This window comes from Pangasianodon hypophthalmus, chromosome 14 (assembly GCF_027358585.1).
Source record: "Pangasianodon hypophthalmus isolate fPanHyp1 chromosome 14, fPanHyp1.pri, whole genome shotgun sequence".
NCBI lineage: Eukaryota > Metazoa > Chordata > Actinopteri > Siluriformes > Pangasiidae > Pangasianodon > Pangasianodon hypophthalmus.
In genome coordinates this window covers 24,230,617-24,246,392 of record NC_069723.1, presented here as the reverse complement: position 1 = coordinate 24,246,392, position 15,776 = coordinate 24,230,617, and the positions used below count along the sequence as shown (strand labels likewise).

The following is a 15,776-nucleotide window of genomic DNA, read 5'->3' as shown; positions in this document are numbered from 1 at the left end:
TAGCTTTTTGTGTTACTGAGAAACCGCAAAGCGGAAACTCCTCTGTCCTGAAGATGTCGAAAAACTTAGTTACAGCTTTACCTCTGACAGTTACAAAGTGCTGACACTGCTAAATAAAAGTCTCCTTAAAGAAAATTTCACCATATCAACAATTACACATTAATCTGTTTATGTGGAGCATCCACCATACACATCCCTGTGAATGAGTTGTTACTATAGAAACCATAATGTATTAGAACGAGCACATTAATATAAACCTGTGATTTGCTGCTGCGCTACTGTCAGAGCCACTGTTATAGAAAATTTATCATCTTCTGACTAATCAGAATCGAGCTTTTAACATGTGATATCAGATCTACTGTATATGTAGAGAATTGAATATATATAGTGAATGTGTACATGGTGTAGAGGCTAAACTCTGAAGTGGAGTTTATGATGGTGTTTATGTGGTCTGAAGAGTGAATGCGGTGTGTGGTATGGGACAATGCATGTAATTTTAGAAAGGCAATTCAGTGTGTGTTTGCTTTGTGAAAAAAGGGGCCGTAAGACCAAAAGAATCACAGAAAAAGGGTTGCTATGGCATGTCTCTGATTTGAATGAGCTGTATAGGGCTCGTATAACCTTCTTTGCTTTCAGGTAACGAATAAACTTGCACATCTGGCATTGAAAAGCGAGACAACCGTAAATGAATAGGCTACTGCTATTGTTATGCCGTTAGAATAAAGGTGAACAGTTAACACATTTTCTCACAGGTGAGAACACAGCACCAGCACTGAGAAGGACACATTTGCTTGAATTATTTTCTTTGTTCTTGGTGTTTTTTGATTTCAGGGCTGTTTACACAGTTTTTTAAATGTAATATATTGCATCACAGCACCACTGGGGGTAGATTACATATATGTACTGATAGCCTATGTAATGGCCCATCTTGCTTCCTTTGTAGCCTACACTTGCTAGCAATAGGTTAAGGAATATATTCTTTTTTTTTTTTTTAAGCAGCAGTTAGGAAATAATTTTCTGACCAGAAAATATAAGCAGAAACTTGGAAACTAAGAAAATCCTCTTGTATGGCAATACTGCTAAATTTAAAATGTAATTATTATTATTATTATTATTATTATTATTATTATTATTATTATTATTATTGAGAATGACACACTTTTAAAAATGGCAAACTGCACCTTTAACCAAACAGAGAAAATATATTACAGATTTGAGCCTGGGGAGGGAAAATATGTGAAGACATTTTCATGGTGCAATACGTAGAATATCATGGTAAACAGGTTTGCTAAGTATTGGAACAGCAAGACCAGCTCTTTTGTTTTTGCTATACACTGAAGATATTTGGTTTTGAGATCAAAAGATGAATATGAGACGATAAAATTTCAGCTTTCATTTTCTGACATTTATATCTAGATGTGTTAAACAACTTTGAACATGGCACCTTTTGCTTGAACCCACACATTTTTCAAGTGATCAGAAATATTGGTACATATGGTGTTTCTTGTTGCCCAGGTTTGCCCTGTTTGATTGAAGGTTTAAACAATTAATAGCTCTGAATGTCTACTCTTGGTTTGAGCCCTGGGTTTTCCCTGTGAAGACTGCATTTTTTGTTGAAGGATAAACCAATATGAAGACCAGAGAGCTGTTTATGGGAGAAGAGCAAGAAAACAAAAGAACACACTGGTGTACTAAGAACCAGACATCGAATGGGTTGGCCAAGGAAAACAACAGCAGTTGATGACAGAAACTGTGACATCAGTAACAACCTCCACAGGAAAGGGGTGACGGTATCACAATCCACCATTCGAAGAAGACTTCGAGAACAGAAATAAAGAGGCCATACCACAAAATGCAAACCACTCATCAGCAGTAAGAATCTGAAGGCCAGATTGGAATTCACAAAGAAATACAGAGATGAACCACAAAAGCTCTGGAACCAAGATTAACGTCTACCAAAGTGGTGGAAAGGCCAGAGTGTGAAGAAAGTAAGGATCTACACATGATTCAAAACATATGAGCTAATGGGTCAAGAACGGTGGAGGTAGTGTCATGGCTTGGGCTTTCATGGCTGCTTCTGGAACAGACTAACTAATCTTTATTGATGATGGAACTCATGATGGTAGCAGCAGAATGAATTCAGAAGTCTAAAGAAACATTCTGTCTGCCCATTTACAGAGAAATGCATCCAAATTAATTGAGAGGAACTTCATCATGTAGCAAGACAATGACTCAAAACACACTGCCAACACAACAAAGGACTTCATCAGGAGGGAAAAGTGGAAGGTTTTAGACTGGCCAAGTCAATCACCAGACCTTAAACCAATTGAGCAGCATTTCACCTCCTGAAGAGGAGACTGAAGGGAGAAACGCCCCAAAATATACAACTGAAAGAAGCTGCGCTACAAGCCTGGGAAAGCATCACACAAGAAAAATGCAGCAGTTTGGTGATGTCAGTGGGTCGCCAGCTTAATGCAGTTATTGCAATCAAATATTACATGTTATTCACTTTCAGTTTTTTTTTTTAACATCCTGTGAAGTGTGTGTTATGTAGAGAAGCATTGTATCTGGTCAGTTTTATAAAAGTACCAATTATAGCTCTTTTATTAGGAAATTGTATATTGTGACATATTTATCGATATAAAGTCATATTTCCCAGCCATAGCTTGGAATAATATCTTTTTTGAAACACTTAAAATCGTCAAAATTATTTAGTCATTAAGTCAACGAGTCACAAATGTACAGTTTTTTCCCCCTTACCACAAATAAGGCGCAGTCAAAACAATTTTCTGTGTAAAAAAAACGGTTAATTTCGCACTGCAACTGGCTCCATAAAACTCTGTTTTAAAACCTTTGTGTTGTTCTTTCTTTCCCTCCATAACAAGGCTTTATCTTGATGGTATTCTTGGTCCCTGACCTACTGAACTAGCATGAGGAAATGTTTGACTACAAAGCACTTCTACAAGCTGCTTTGGATAAGGGTGTTTACTAAATGCTGTAAATATAATAATGTGTGTATAAAATGGCAATGCAGAAAAACAGCCATAGCACCCATTCTGATATCTGATATTTGATATTTTGTTAAGTTTACTCCTGTCTGGTGCAGAGAGATCCCTCTTTCGCAGGTCCTTTCTTACCACAGCGAACTGCTGTACAACTACACACATAGCTTCTCCACCTGAGAAGGCACTTTGATTTTTCTGCGCTACTCCTTACATGATTAACATCATACTTACGAATTTTGCTCAATCCAGCATTGCACAATGACATTTTGACACACTTCTACCTGCATATGATGTATCTGGTTATATTCTGTCCCCAGTCGCACATAACCTATATTCTGTGTATATATTCCCTACAGTTGTGTACCTTTGTTTAGTTGTTTTTTTTTATTATTCTTTTTTGCTGCTCTGTTGTTTCTTGTCTGCTGCTGGAACACTGGAATTTCCCACCTGGGATTAATAAAGTGTACTCTTACAGATGTAAACAGACCCTGCTGAAAAAAACAACAGAAACCCTCACTGAATTTGTAATGGTTTTAATGGTTAGCTGATGGTTTGTAATGGTATTTGTAGTGGAAACCATTAGAATTTCTGTGATGGTTTCTATTGTTTTTTTTTCAGCCTACATGTCCAGATTTTGACAGTTTTTACATAACAAATGTACTCTAAAACACTGAAGGTGTACTGACTGGCTTGGCTTGAATGTATTTGTTTTCTATTTCCTACTTCTTTTTTGTTTTTATCTACTTTTAATGTCTGTTATTGTCATTTCCCTTTGTGTGGATGGTCTGTGGATGTATCTGACTGAATATTACTAGTGGTTTGAAAAATCGTTTTATTTCCTCCTCATCGTCATCATCATCATCATATTATTATTATTATTATATGAAAGTCAGGTCTGTTAGCATGTATGCTAACTGTACATCATAATTATAATCTTTCTAACCGACACCAACGGCTTTTTTTTTAATTTCTTGCTCACGCGCGCGCGGCGTTCCATTGCGATCCCTGAGGGAGATAAGCAGCGAGAGCGAGAGCGCGCGCTCAACATTCCTCACATTCCACATTCGCAGTGAACAAAAACCCCGCCCCCTTTCAACCCCCCCCCCCCCCCCCCCCCCCCCCCTCCCGCCGCGCGCGCGGTTAGTTAGCTATTTATGATCCGCGCGCAGCTTTTCTCTCACAGCTCAGAAACTGCACAGCAGAGTGTTGACCACAGCACCGCAATAATGTCCAAAAACAGGAGATAAATAACAAAGCGACGTTCAAAACACACCTGTTGGATTGTTTACACACACTTTAAAGCCAGCAGAGGACCTCTGACTTGATGTGTGACGAATAATTAAGGTAAATTTATTCAAAATCTTTCCTCAAAACAAGGCGCGAGACTCTGATGTTAGTCGAAATTTTGACGATTTTTAAGGATGTTTTCATGTTTATACTTGATATAACTAAGTCAGTGTTACTCAAGAGGACAGCTTATTATTCAAAATATGGAATAAATCGTTTTACTTGGACGACATTGTTGTTTTTGTGGCGTTAAGCAGCAGATTGAGTCTCCTTTTTCCTCAGGAATGCAACAGGAGCATAGTCTGGAGTTAACCTTAGTCACGTGACCTCGACAAGTATTTTTAATTATATTTACATTATTTATTTATTTATTTATTTTTTACAACCAACTACTTTATGTTAATCTTTTTTGCAATATTTAGCCTTTAAAATATGTTTAAAAATAGTTATTTTGTATTTTTATTTTTTTTTTAACCAGTGTAATTTTATATTTCAGTTGAACCTTTTATTTTAAATAGAAAAAAATGCTAAGTTAAAAAAATAAATAAATAAAATACAAAATAAAGACGACAAGGTACCTGGAATTAATTAATTAATTAATTAATTAATACAAACAGCTGCCTTATATTACTCTCTTTTGCCACTTTTACACATTTTTGTGCCTCATTTTGTAATATTTTATTTTATTCTATTATTTCACTTTCTGTTTATTTTTTAAATTGAATTTAAAAGCTTTTCAGTCAGTGTGAATTCAGATTCAGACATTTAAATATTAAATATATTTAATACTTCATACTTAATACTTATACTTCACAAAAAGTAGATGTTTCTTTGAGAAACATTAATCGAAGTTCTGACACCTACAGTACTCTGAAAAGTATTGCAACTTCAATAATCGTGATATAAATATCGTATTGTTTTATCGTCCACCTTTTACTACTGAACGTCCATCCAATGTATTTGAATTCCATCCACAACTCTATATATTTCTCAACTCTTATCTCCTCTATGCCTTTGTTCAGATCATTAGTTTGCACCGATCCAAGGAATACTTCACCTTCATCACAAACAAAATGCGAACGGAGGAGGTGTCAAGCACGGTGCTGCACCGACTGATCCAGGAACAGCTGCGTTACGGAAACCCCACAGACGCTCGCACCCTCCTGGCCATCCAGCAGCAGGCCCTACGGAGCGCGGCGAACGCAGGAGCCGGAAGCCCACGCTCTTCTTCCGACAGCCTCTCCCAGGAGGAACGTCAGGAACCGCAGGGCCAAGAGCACCACGTCGACTTCCAGCACTCGGAAATCTATCTTCCCTACCACCATGAGCAGCTTCCAACGTACGAGCAAGCCAAAGCGAATTCACAGCTCTTGGCGTCTCAGTGGTACCAGGACCGACAGGTTTACCCCGAGGACGCCGTGAAACCGAGCCACGCCAGGTCGCTCAGCGAGCGTCTCATGCAGCTCTCGCTGCTACGCCAAGACGTTAACGCAGAGTCGCTCTCCGCGAGCTCTTCTTGTAGCTACCCGCAGATAGCTGGCTATCAAGTGAGACCACATCACCTGGGATTTCAGCCGCACACATCCACGTCTGATCACACTCACGAGTTCGAAGCGTTCTACCCCAAACCTCCACCGCCTTTCCACTCCCAACACACCAGGTAACGCCAATGAACCTCCGGTTACGTTTCCGCTGTCACAATTCTATAACATTTTACGTCCGTTATTAACGAATTCGTATTAAATTTACACCTGTCGTGGTGACTCATTGTTGGAACGTATTTTATTGACGTATTTTGTTGACATCATCTTCGTCAAAGCCTTTATTTACACATCTGTTTAGAGCTCCAAAACTCAGATTTAATCTCAAAATGGCCGCAAGAGAATACGAACACTTTATTCAGGATGAATAGATAATATTATCTACGCTAGTGTTCCTCAGGATGGTGTTTGTTGCTGTGGAGGAAACCACAACCCACTTTATCAAAGCTATTACATTAAGGGGTCCAAGCACCAAAGTCACATCTGAACTATAGTGTTCTGTCAGTGGACAGTTCAGGTATAGAAAGGGTGCGAGAAAATATTATTTGGAAATAAATAAATAAATAGTTGAAGGAGTTCTTAGCTACAAAATGTTGTAGCTAAGAGAAGCTAAATGAGAACCGCCGACTTAAACAGATACGAATAATATCTTTTCATATCTGTATTTGTATTTTTCGATCGCATTATTTACATGCGATTCTGGCGATCGTAATTTGTACCGGTTATCTAGCTTTAGATCTTGGTTCTCTTCGTGTTAATTAGCTGAACGTTCACCGTTTTCTTAGCTTTGCTTTTCCAAACATCAAGACTGCGCAAAAAATACAAAGAAAAACGCACACAAGATCTACGATACACACTATTTATTCCGAGACTCATTTTTTGCCAGTTATATCTTCTTTCATATTTAAAGACTAACGATGCGGTCTTTATGTCTAGACTCGTCCCACCTGTGCCTTCACCCGAAGCTCGCCACGTCCTCTGCAGCGCGCCCCCTGCTGGCAGGGAGGTCTCCTCACAAATGGAGCTGCTGATGAAGGAGAACGAGAGACTGAAGCAGGAGCTGGAAGGCCACGCCGAAAAAGCGCTCAGGATTCAGAAGGTACAATCGTTTCCCCCTCGTCATCGTCCTTATTTTCACGTTAACGTGTTTTCTATACATATCGCGAACACTTTTATCGTGACAAATGACACGGTAATTAACAGGAGCCGCCCTGTTATCGGCCTGCGTGTATCGGCACACACCCTTCGAGTTGCTATGAATCTGTAAATAAATATGCGCTTTGTTAATTGTTGAGTTAAAGACGTGACATACCGAGCATTCTGTGACGATCGTGACCTGGCGATAATTGTTAGCTTCGCTTTTAACAATAATAAATAATAAATACATTCCGATTCAATTAAATTGTAAAATTTAATAGCTAATTGTTCTTCAGTGCATTCGTGAGGAGCCTGACTAGGCAGGTAGAATATTTTTTTTTAGCGTTTGGGCGTCTGAGATAATGTCTGTCGCGTTTAAAGGGTAGCATAACATCCTCTGTCTTCTAAAAGTACTTAACTAGGAGAAAAGAAAACATCCTTTTCATTATCGGGCGTTTTTATTTTAGCGATGAGGTCACCGCATAACTCCAGCTGGCCCGACTGTCAGGTGACCGAATTATACGGCAGCTGTGTGTTTAACTTTGGCTTAGCTCAAAGTGCCTATAAACCTTTCCTTTTTTTTTCTTTTCTTTTCTCGAGGGTTGCGTCAACATAGCTTAGCGTTCTCTCACTCCGATGGAATGATAATTGCTGGGGAGAGAGAGAGAGAGAGAGGCACCGCCTTGTGTAAACTCACCTGCGGCAAATAGTGTCTCATTGTTTCCATATGAGTACAGTTAGGTATGTGTGTGTGTGTGTGTGTGTGTGTGTGTGTAAAGATTTCAGACAGGAATGTATAAGTGCTCAGTGCTCATGGGAAGAGACGCTTACGACGAGTATCATCGTAACACGCAATATAATTATGCGCATATATAATCAGGCGTTCTAGATCAGGAGGCGGAGCTAGGTTGGGTCTGATACCGTCATGTGCTGATAATCAAATTTCATACCATGATAATCGTCTAATCTCACATCAGACTATCATCATATTATATTTTAATCGCTTTATAATAGCGGAGTGATCGATCTGTCTACATTATTTAGAATTATTTATAATTTAATTTAATTTAATCATTTGTTCATGTTTGTTCATCCGTTCATTTTATTTATTCTATTTATCTGTTTATTTATTCTGTTCAATACATCATGTCATTTCTGGGCTATTATTTTATATATGCATTAATTCATTTATAATTTTATTTAATTTATTTATTTTAAAATAAATTTCATTCATTCATGCATTCATTCACATTATTTAATTTTATTTATTTATTTTATTTATTTATCTGTGTATTCATCCAAGCTATTCACTCTATTTATTTTTTAATCTTACGTTAATATTTTATTCATTCATTCATTCTATTCATATGATTCATATTGTTCATTTATTTTATTTTATTATTTTATTTATTTATCTAAAATTCATTCATTCATTCTCTTCACTCTGTTCTATTATGGTTTGTTTATCTATTATATTTATTCATTTTAATAATTTAGTTTCATTTTATTTTACTCCAGCTCTCACCACATTTGATGATTAGTGCATGTCTGGCATATTGTAAATAAAAAAAATTTCTCCATCTCTCTCTCTCTCTCTCTCTCTCTCTCTCTCTCTTTCTCTTTCTCTCTCTCTTTCTCTTTCTGGCAGCTGGAGCAGGAAATCCAGAGGATCTCCGAGGCCTATGACACTTTGATGCAGGGCTGCGTGAAGAGAGAAACACTGGAGCAGACGCTCAGGAGCAAGCTGATGGCTGAAATTAAGAGGCTTCAGGACGTTAACACGGACCTGAGAGGTAGTTAAAGCATCAGCGGTGTTTGTTTTAGCCAGTCAAATGTGTAAAGCACTGCAGATGTACCAAGAGGTGACGAAACCTGAGTATCTTAACCTGTCCGGATTCTTAGGTAGTACTGATGTGATGCTCATGCGTTTGCTTATTTGTTTTACAGACAGTCTGGAGAGCAGCAGCATTCAGGCGGCGAAAGACGTGAAAGCTGCTGACCATAACGAGCAGGTTATCGCCAAACTCCGCATGCAGAGTGAGTAAATCAGCAGCGTTATTAACTCAGTGATGCTTTTAAACCAGTGTAGTGTACATTAGAGCTGTTTAAAAATCACACTCTTTAAATATTTAGCCAGAAAAACATGACAAGTTGTTCGTGTCGCTTGTAGTTTGTCACCTGTGGGCGTGGTCTGTTCAGTTTTTTTTTTTTTCTTTCGTACCCAGAAATGTATGATCTAAGGCTAAATAGCTAAACACAAATTAAATAACGGCTTTAGCCAACGATCTTCTGCTACTTCCTTCCAAATTTTGTTTCTGTATATCTCTCTGTACACGTTTAATGACAGATCGTGTATGACAGGATTAAATGAAACCACCGCTATAAGTTTTTCTTCAGCGGTAATTGCAGGTAGGAACTAATGTTGTGAGCGGGGAATTGAAGAAAAGTCGGACCGCACGTGATTGATCCTGGATTTGTCGCTGTACTAAAAACTAATTTGCACAGAAATGTGTGTTTTTTTTCACACACTAGTGTGAACGTAGGGAAATTCAGAGCTGCTAAAGTTACTGTAAACACAGTCCCTCATATCTGTGGGAGGATTCTTGGAAAAGCCGCATCTCTGTTAACTCACTTAAGATCAAGCAGGAAGCCAGTTTTCAGCCTTCAGCCTTCAGCTCAGGAATTTGGTTCACTGACAACCCACATGACCTTTGTCCTGAAAGTAGAATGATCAGTTCATCACTGTTCAGTGACCCTCTCATCTTTTTTTTTTTTTTAAGCACACAGATCAGGCATTGTTTATTCCGGACTCCACTTTTTTACTCTGGGAAACAGATGAAGGAATGTTAAACTTCAAGGATGTGTGTTACAGGGAGGGTGGCCGCTTCTCCTTTTTTTTTTTCCGTCGCATTCCTTGGCCTCTTACGTAAAATGACACGGTCCATATTTTGCAACCGAATTCTTTGGATATGAGCAGGAAATCCCAACACAAACATGGCATCCTAGGACGAGCCTTGGTTTTAGTAATCTCAGCTATTATGAGCTTAACCCTGTAAACTCCCTGTAAAGTCTTTTTAATACACACCATTCCTATAAGCTTGACTGTAGTTACTGAATAATTCATGGTAGTTACTAAATAATCTGCTTTAAGATGAATAACTGAATAAACCAGCACGTTAATAGGTTTATTAGAGTTAATGAGAGAACATAATCAAAGTCCAGAGCTAAACCACATGCATTAAAATACGCTATAAACCTCTTATCCACATAAAAATGTTTACATTTACAACTATAGACATTTATATTAATGTTACCTTTACTTTTCCCTTACCTCTACTCATTCTTATTTAACTGACTGCTTTGTTCCTGTAAGAATTTCACTTTCCTTTTTAAACTTTTTCCTTTATCTGGTGTCAACGGTGATGTGACTAAATCTAAATGACGACATGAAAAAGTTCACAGCTTCACATGCTACGTTCGAATAAAGGTTGTAACCTCCGACCAGAGAAATAAAACAAACGAAAAAAAAAATCCCCTCAACTCTGATTTGCTGCTTGTGAACTCTCATGATGGTCTCGTCAACCCCGAGTTCAGCAAGCGATGTCAAATCAACATGGCTGCTCAGAGCATGAACAGTAGACAAAGCAGCACTTCTTTATATTAGCAGACATATTCGCTTGTTAAATCTATACAGTTCGCTGCTTCAAGGCGGAAAACACACATCACTCATCACGGCTTGTTGCTCACAATAGATAACAATGATGTAATTCCGAGTTCTGACTTGCCACTTAAGTTACGTTGAATACAGCGATAATGCAGTAAACCTCATAAAATACTTTAACAAGACCTGGGAGAAAGACAGAAGGTTTAAATATAAAAACCAGCCAGATTAAGAAGCAACAGATGAGACTAATTAATTACTGTGATACTCGGTAACTCGTGTAGGGAAAAGTGGGAAGGAGATATAAATAAGCGTTATTCCAAGAACACTGATTCCTAAACTCTTTGAAAAACACTTCTAAGCTCGTCTGTTGAATCCGTAATCAGTTTCTGTCTCACTCTGTCTCTCAGATGAGGAGCAGAAGTTGGAGTGTGCGCGATTGCAGCGGGAGGTGCAGCTCCTGCGTGAGGAGACGAGCGCCGCGCAGGAGCGCAGCCGGCAGCTGCAGGCCGAGCTGCACAGGAAGAACGCATACGTGGAGCGGGTGGAGCGTCTGCAGGGGGCGCTGGCTCAGTTACAAGCCACCTGTGAGAAGAGAGAGGGCCTGGAGCTCCGTCTGCGCACGCGACTCGAAGTGGAGCTGCGCACGCTCAGGAACCAACAGGTGTGTACATGAATAGGACACACACACACACACACACTCTAATCATTTTAAGGTTAAGCCGTACAGTAATCGCTGTATTTCTCTGATTGTACTCCAACAGAGGCAGAGCCAAACGTCTCCAGCCGTCTCGGGCGTCTCGGCATCCTCGGCGAACGTGAGCACCCTGCTAGAGCGCCTGAGGGAACGAGAGGAGCGGATTTTGGCCCTGGAGGCCGACATGACGCGCTGGGAGCAGAAATACCTGGAGGAGAAAACCATGATGGAGTTCGCCATGGACACAGCGGCCACCGCTGCAGCTCAGAGGTGAAGACCTCAAATCAAATCACGCCTTCAGTATAAACAGATGATTTTTTTTCCCTTGTATTTATCGGTTTTTATTCCGTTTTCACAGAGACGCCACCATCATCAACAACCGCTCGCCCTGTCATTCGTCTAAAACCAGCTACAGCGAGGATCTGCCTCACGCTGAGATTCAGAGCCAGGAGGTAGAGAACAGGTACGAGATCATACTGAGTTTGATATTTCACTTTATTCAAATCCTTTCCTTTTGTACCACGCATTCCATTTCAAAATGTCCAATGTCCTATTGTGTCTGTGATAAAAGATCACGAAATAAGTCTTTAATCTTGTACGGTGTGTGTGTTTGATCAGGATCCGTGCTCTGTACGGGCAGATCATGGAGAAGGACGCCGTGATCAGCGTTCTTCATTATCGACTCCAGCAGGAACAGGAGAAAGGTGAAGAGGGCGAGGGCGTGTCTTCGGGTTGCCCTGCCCACTCTGACTCGAGCTCCGCCTACAGTAAAGGTAAGAACGTAATAGTCGTAGTGACGCTAATGTTATTTTTAATATTTAGAGGCGTTTGAAATAAAAATGTTCTTTTCTTTGGTTAGCTACAGGAAAGTGCGACACAGATGAGCAGACAGGAAACACGTCGAGTTTTTCCCGTGTTGCTGATGCGACACACACACCACCAACCGCACAGCAACTGTCCAGCAGCCTGGGTCAGTACACACACTCTCTCTCTCTCGCTCACACACACACACACACACACACACATATGATGATGAGGAGTGGAAAAACAGAATGAGTTAGTGATTAGTATGAGCTCTGCATGGATCATTGCACAGAGTCGGAAAACAGTTCACATCGATTAGGCTCGAGCTGCACTCCAGCGGTTATTGATTTACCACTGTGTGTGTGTGTGTGTGTGTGTGTGTGTGTGTGAGAACAGAGCAGAATGTTAGCTCACTGATATGAAGAAATATTTACAGTGTTAAATGAATGGATTGTTTTAAAAAAAAGAAATGTACTACGCAACGGCTTACGCTTGCATGCAAATATTTTCATCAATCAGACTGAATTCAGTACGAGTGCAGATTCACTGCGGAAAATTATGTCTTAGCAAGTGAAGAGATCTTGAATAAAGGAACAACGATCTAATTTTTCTCATTATGAGATTATATAACAAATGTGATGCGTTTAAACTTTTTCCTATATTTACTAATTTCACATTTAAAATCATCTCGTTCTATCGGCAGATAATTTTCTTTCTTTCTAGAAACTCTTAATGAAACAAGTTAAAATATCTTCCCATAGATTTAGACAATTTTATGCTTGAAATAGGATTAATAATCTCATATTTGTTTAAAAGCAAACTAATAAAGAGAAATATTAGTATATTCTATTATATAAGTATATTAATATATTCAATATAATGAGAAGACTCACGAGTTCTCGCTGCTCGTCTTTTTAACGAGTTTTAAATTATTTCCGTCTCAACAAAACGTCCTCCAAGTGTGATTATCAAACGGACAGCGAGAAGAAAAGAGTGTGAGCGCAGAAAAGTTGCTCAGAATGTCATATTCGCCTGAAATTCAGTAACATGGATGCTGTTGGTGTTGAAAATAACGTAAATGTCACATTTTTCATTTCTTTGACAGATACATATAACGCCTTTACTCGTTTTCTAATAGTAGCAACATTAAACGCCACTGTTTGGATAAAAACTGCAACAAGAAATAGAGGCTTTATGAAAGTTTTCCCCCATTTTTTACTGAAATTTTACTGAATTTCTGGCAAATATTAAAAAAAAAAAACAACAATATTAAAAACTCACCAATCTGCTTCAGATCATTAGTTTGACACTCATCACAACCTCACAATTATTGTAAATAGATTTGGATCTGTAGCATGAACTGTACTGTACACAATTTATTTTCTTTTATTGCTCAGTATTGCTCAAAGAGAACATCGTGACTCAAACGAACGTGCAGAACGCACACAAAGTAATCAAACGCGAAGGCTTACACAGCAATTATTTTCTATTTATCGGCTTACAAACCTCATTCGATTGGAGAGAAATTTAATTGAGGTTTATTAATCTCTCAGTCAGATTATTAACAGATTATTAACAGATTATTGGGCTGCATGTAAACAGAGCTAATGTCATTCTTACACCAAAATGTGTTCACATCCAAGCCAAGACGTCAGCAATGTCTTTTGAAGCAACTATATACAAGGTTTGGTCTGTATTTACGGAAAAGTCACTTCCTTTACTTATCTACATGACGTTGATTTTTCACAGAAAGCAGCAAGCAGAAGGCTGTGAATCCGTTTGAAGGTCTGGACAGCGTGGAAGCTGAGGCAGTGGAAATCTTCATCTGAGGGCTGACAGAGTGCAGGAACTCTGCAGAGCCGTCAAAGTGAAAAACAGAGAGACACCGAGGTGTCCGTAGGATCCGAAGCTAAGCTTTCCTCTCGCTCGTGCACCGCTCTCTAAGCTCGAGTAGATCTTTGAAGGGTTAAAAAAAAAAAAAAACAGGGACTTTTGTGAACGTGAACTGTTGGAGGAAAATCGAGCGGTGTTGTGTTGTGATTCAGAGGAATCACAGAAGAGCTGACGCACACAGAGAGACCGGATTTGAGAAATCAACCCAAGTTCAAAGTAGCTGTACGAGAATACCTGAACTTGTAAATCGCAAATCCAAAGTCAGTCGCATGAATCTGTGCGTAAATAATTCATACTTTACATGTTGCCACAACTCCTAGAGCTTCAGGCTTCAGCTACACAACCTCAGGCGACTTCTTTAGCCCCACCCCCTCGGCCCACGAAGGCCCCGCCCCTTAAGATGTTAAAAAATGTTAAAAAATATTTAACCAGAGGTTGTAAAACGTTTTACAGAGATTATATTACATCCAAACTGGCACGTTTATGAATCTGATTATGGATTTGCAATTTATAAAAACGTAATTACTTTTGACAAGAACAAAACTGTTCATGTTAAACCCTCCATGTATTTCAGAATGTTCTCTGAGTCTGTTATTGTTTTTCTCACTTTTTCTTTTTTTTTTTTTTTTTTCTCTCTTCACAAAATGAAGGTCACACACACTCATCGTTGATCTCACCACATTGTTATTCTGTTGAGTTTCTTCTGGAGGCTGAAACTGTTGTGGTTTTTACAGCTCCACCTTTACTGTGCATTCTTTTCAGTTTCTTTCTCTCAGGCTCTCTGAAGCTGGAGGAAAAACTCCACAGTGTACTCGGAGAGGCCTGGTGTGTTGTTTTTTTTTTTATTAACAGAATTTTACAGAAAATTGTAAATTATTTTTTCCTTTTTTTTTCATTGTACAATGCATCTGCTGGTCAGTGTGTCGTACGCACAATCACGCCGAGCTGCGCTTTCTTCGTATATTTTGTTTATCGTGTTGTAACGTATGATGTAAGATTAATATATTTGCTATTTTATATTAGTGGATCTAATACTAAAGCTGTTCATTACAACTCTTATAAAAGATGTGAACGTTCTGGAACATTTCACATGTGTAAAAATAAATATATAAATAAATAAATAAAGGTGGTAATATATTTAACTGTGTGTCTAACTTTCTTTGGTTCTGCTCTACACTGAATGAAATGTAAATACCTCGTCACGTCTTTCTGTGACTCACGTCAACTGAAACCTGACTGATGAGGAGTAATTCTACCTGAAATGGCCGTGAGGAACATTCCTGCTCAGCGTCAAGCCGTTAACCACAACATGACTCCACCTGTATCGAATATCCACCACGTCATCAGAGCTGCACTCGTATTAAACTTTCATCTTGTCTTATACCTCAGCGCTGCTGGGATCTGGATTCTGATTGGTTGAGAAGGTTTTGATTAATATTCTATAACAGCAGCTCTGACAGTAGTTAATGTGGTCCTCCGAGTGTGTTATTGTTTCTCTAAAAGCTCATTCACAGATAAATAAACAGATTAAAAAGTGCTATTTCCTTAACAAAGAAATACTACACCACACTACACTACTCTACATCGCAGGTTTGGTGTGAGATAGGATGAAACTTTTTTAGGGCAAAAAAAATTGACGTTCTCTGATTTTCACCAAATTGACAGCACGTGTTAGGAAAGTCAGGACGAACACAGTAGTGCACTTTGTTTTGTTCTTGTCTTGTTCCTCTCATTTCCACACTACACTACAC

The 15,776-nt window shown here is 38.9% G+C and overlaps 1 protein-coding gene across 1 annotated transcript; it reads left to right on the top strand.

Moving 5' to 3' along the window:
• Positions 1-4,170: 4,170 nt before the first annotated feature.
• amotl2b (angiomotin like 2b) lies at positions 4,171-15,776 on the top strand. Its single transcript, XM_034310429.2, has 11 exons — positions 4,171-4,349; positions 5,315-5,952; positions 6,770-6,932; positions 8,619-8,763; positions 8,918-9,007; positions 11,042-11,295; positions 11,396-11,598; positions 11,687-11,791; positions 11,947-12,101; positions 12,188-12,298; positions 13,882-15,776. Exons 2-11 carry the CDS (start codon positions 5,366-5,368, stop codon positions 13,959-13,961), a joined length of 1,893 nt encoding a protein of 630 aa, XP_034166320.2. The 5' UTR covers positions 4,171-4,349; positions 5,315-5,365; the 3' UTR covers positions 13,962-15,776.

What these genes read in the sequence shown, in the direction of transcription:
- amotl2b (XM_034310429.2), top strand. Translation starts at nt 5,366, where the DNA reads ATGCGAACGGAGGAGGTGTCAAGCACGGTGCTGCACCGACTGATCCAG. An exon ending in GCCACCGCTGCAGCTCAGAG is followed by an intron (nt 11,599 to 11,686) that starts GTGAAGACCTCA and finishes CCGTTTTCACAG; the next exon opens with AGACGCCACCATCATCAACA. An exon ending in GCAACTGTCCAGCAGCCTGG is followed by an intron (nt 12,299 to 13,881) that starts GTCAGTACACAC and finishes GATTTTTCACAG; the next exon opens with AAAGCAGCAAGCAGAAGGCT.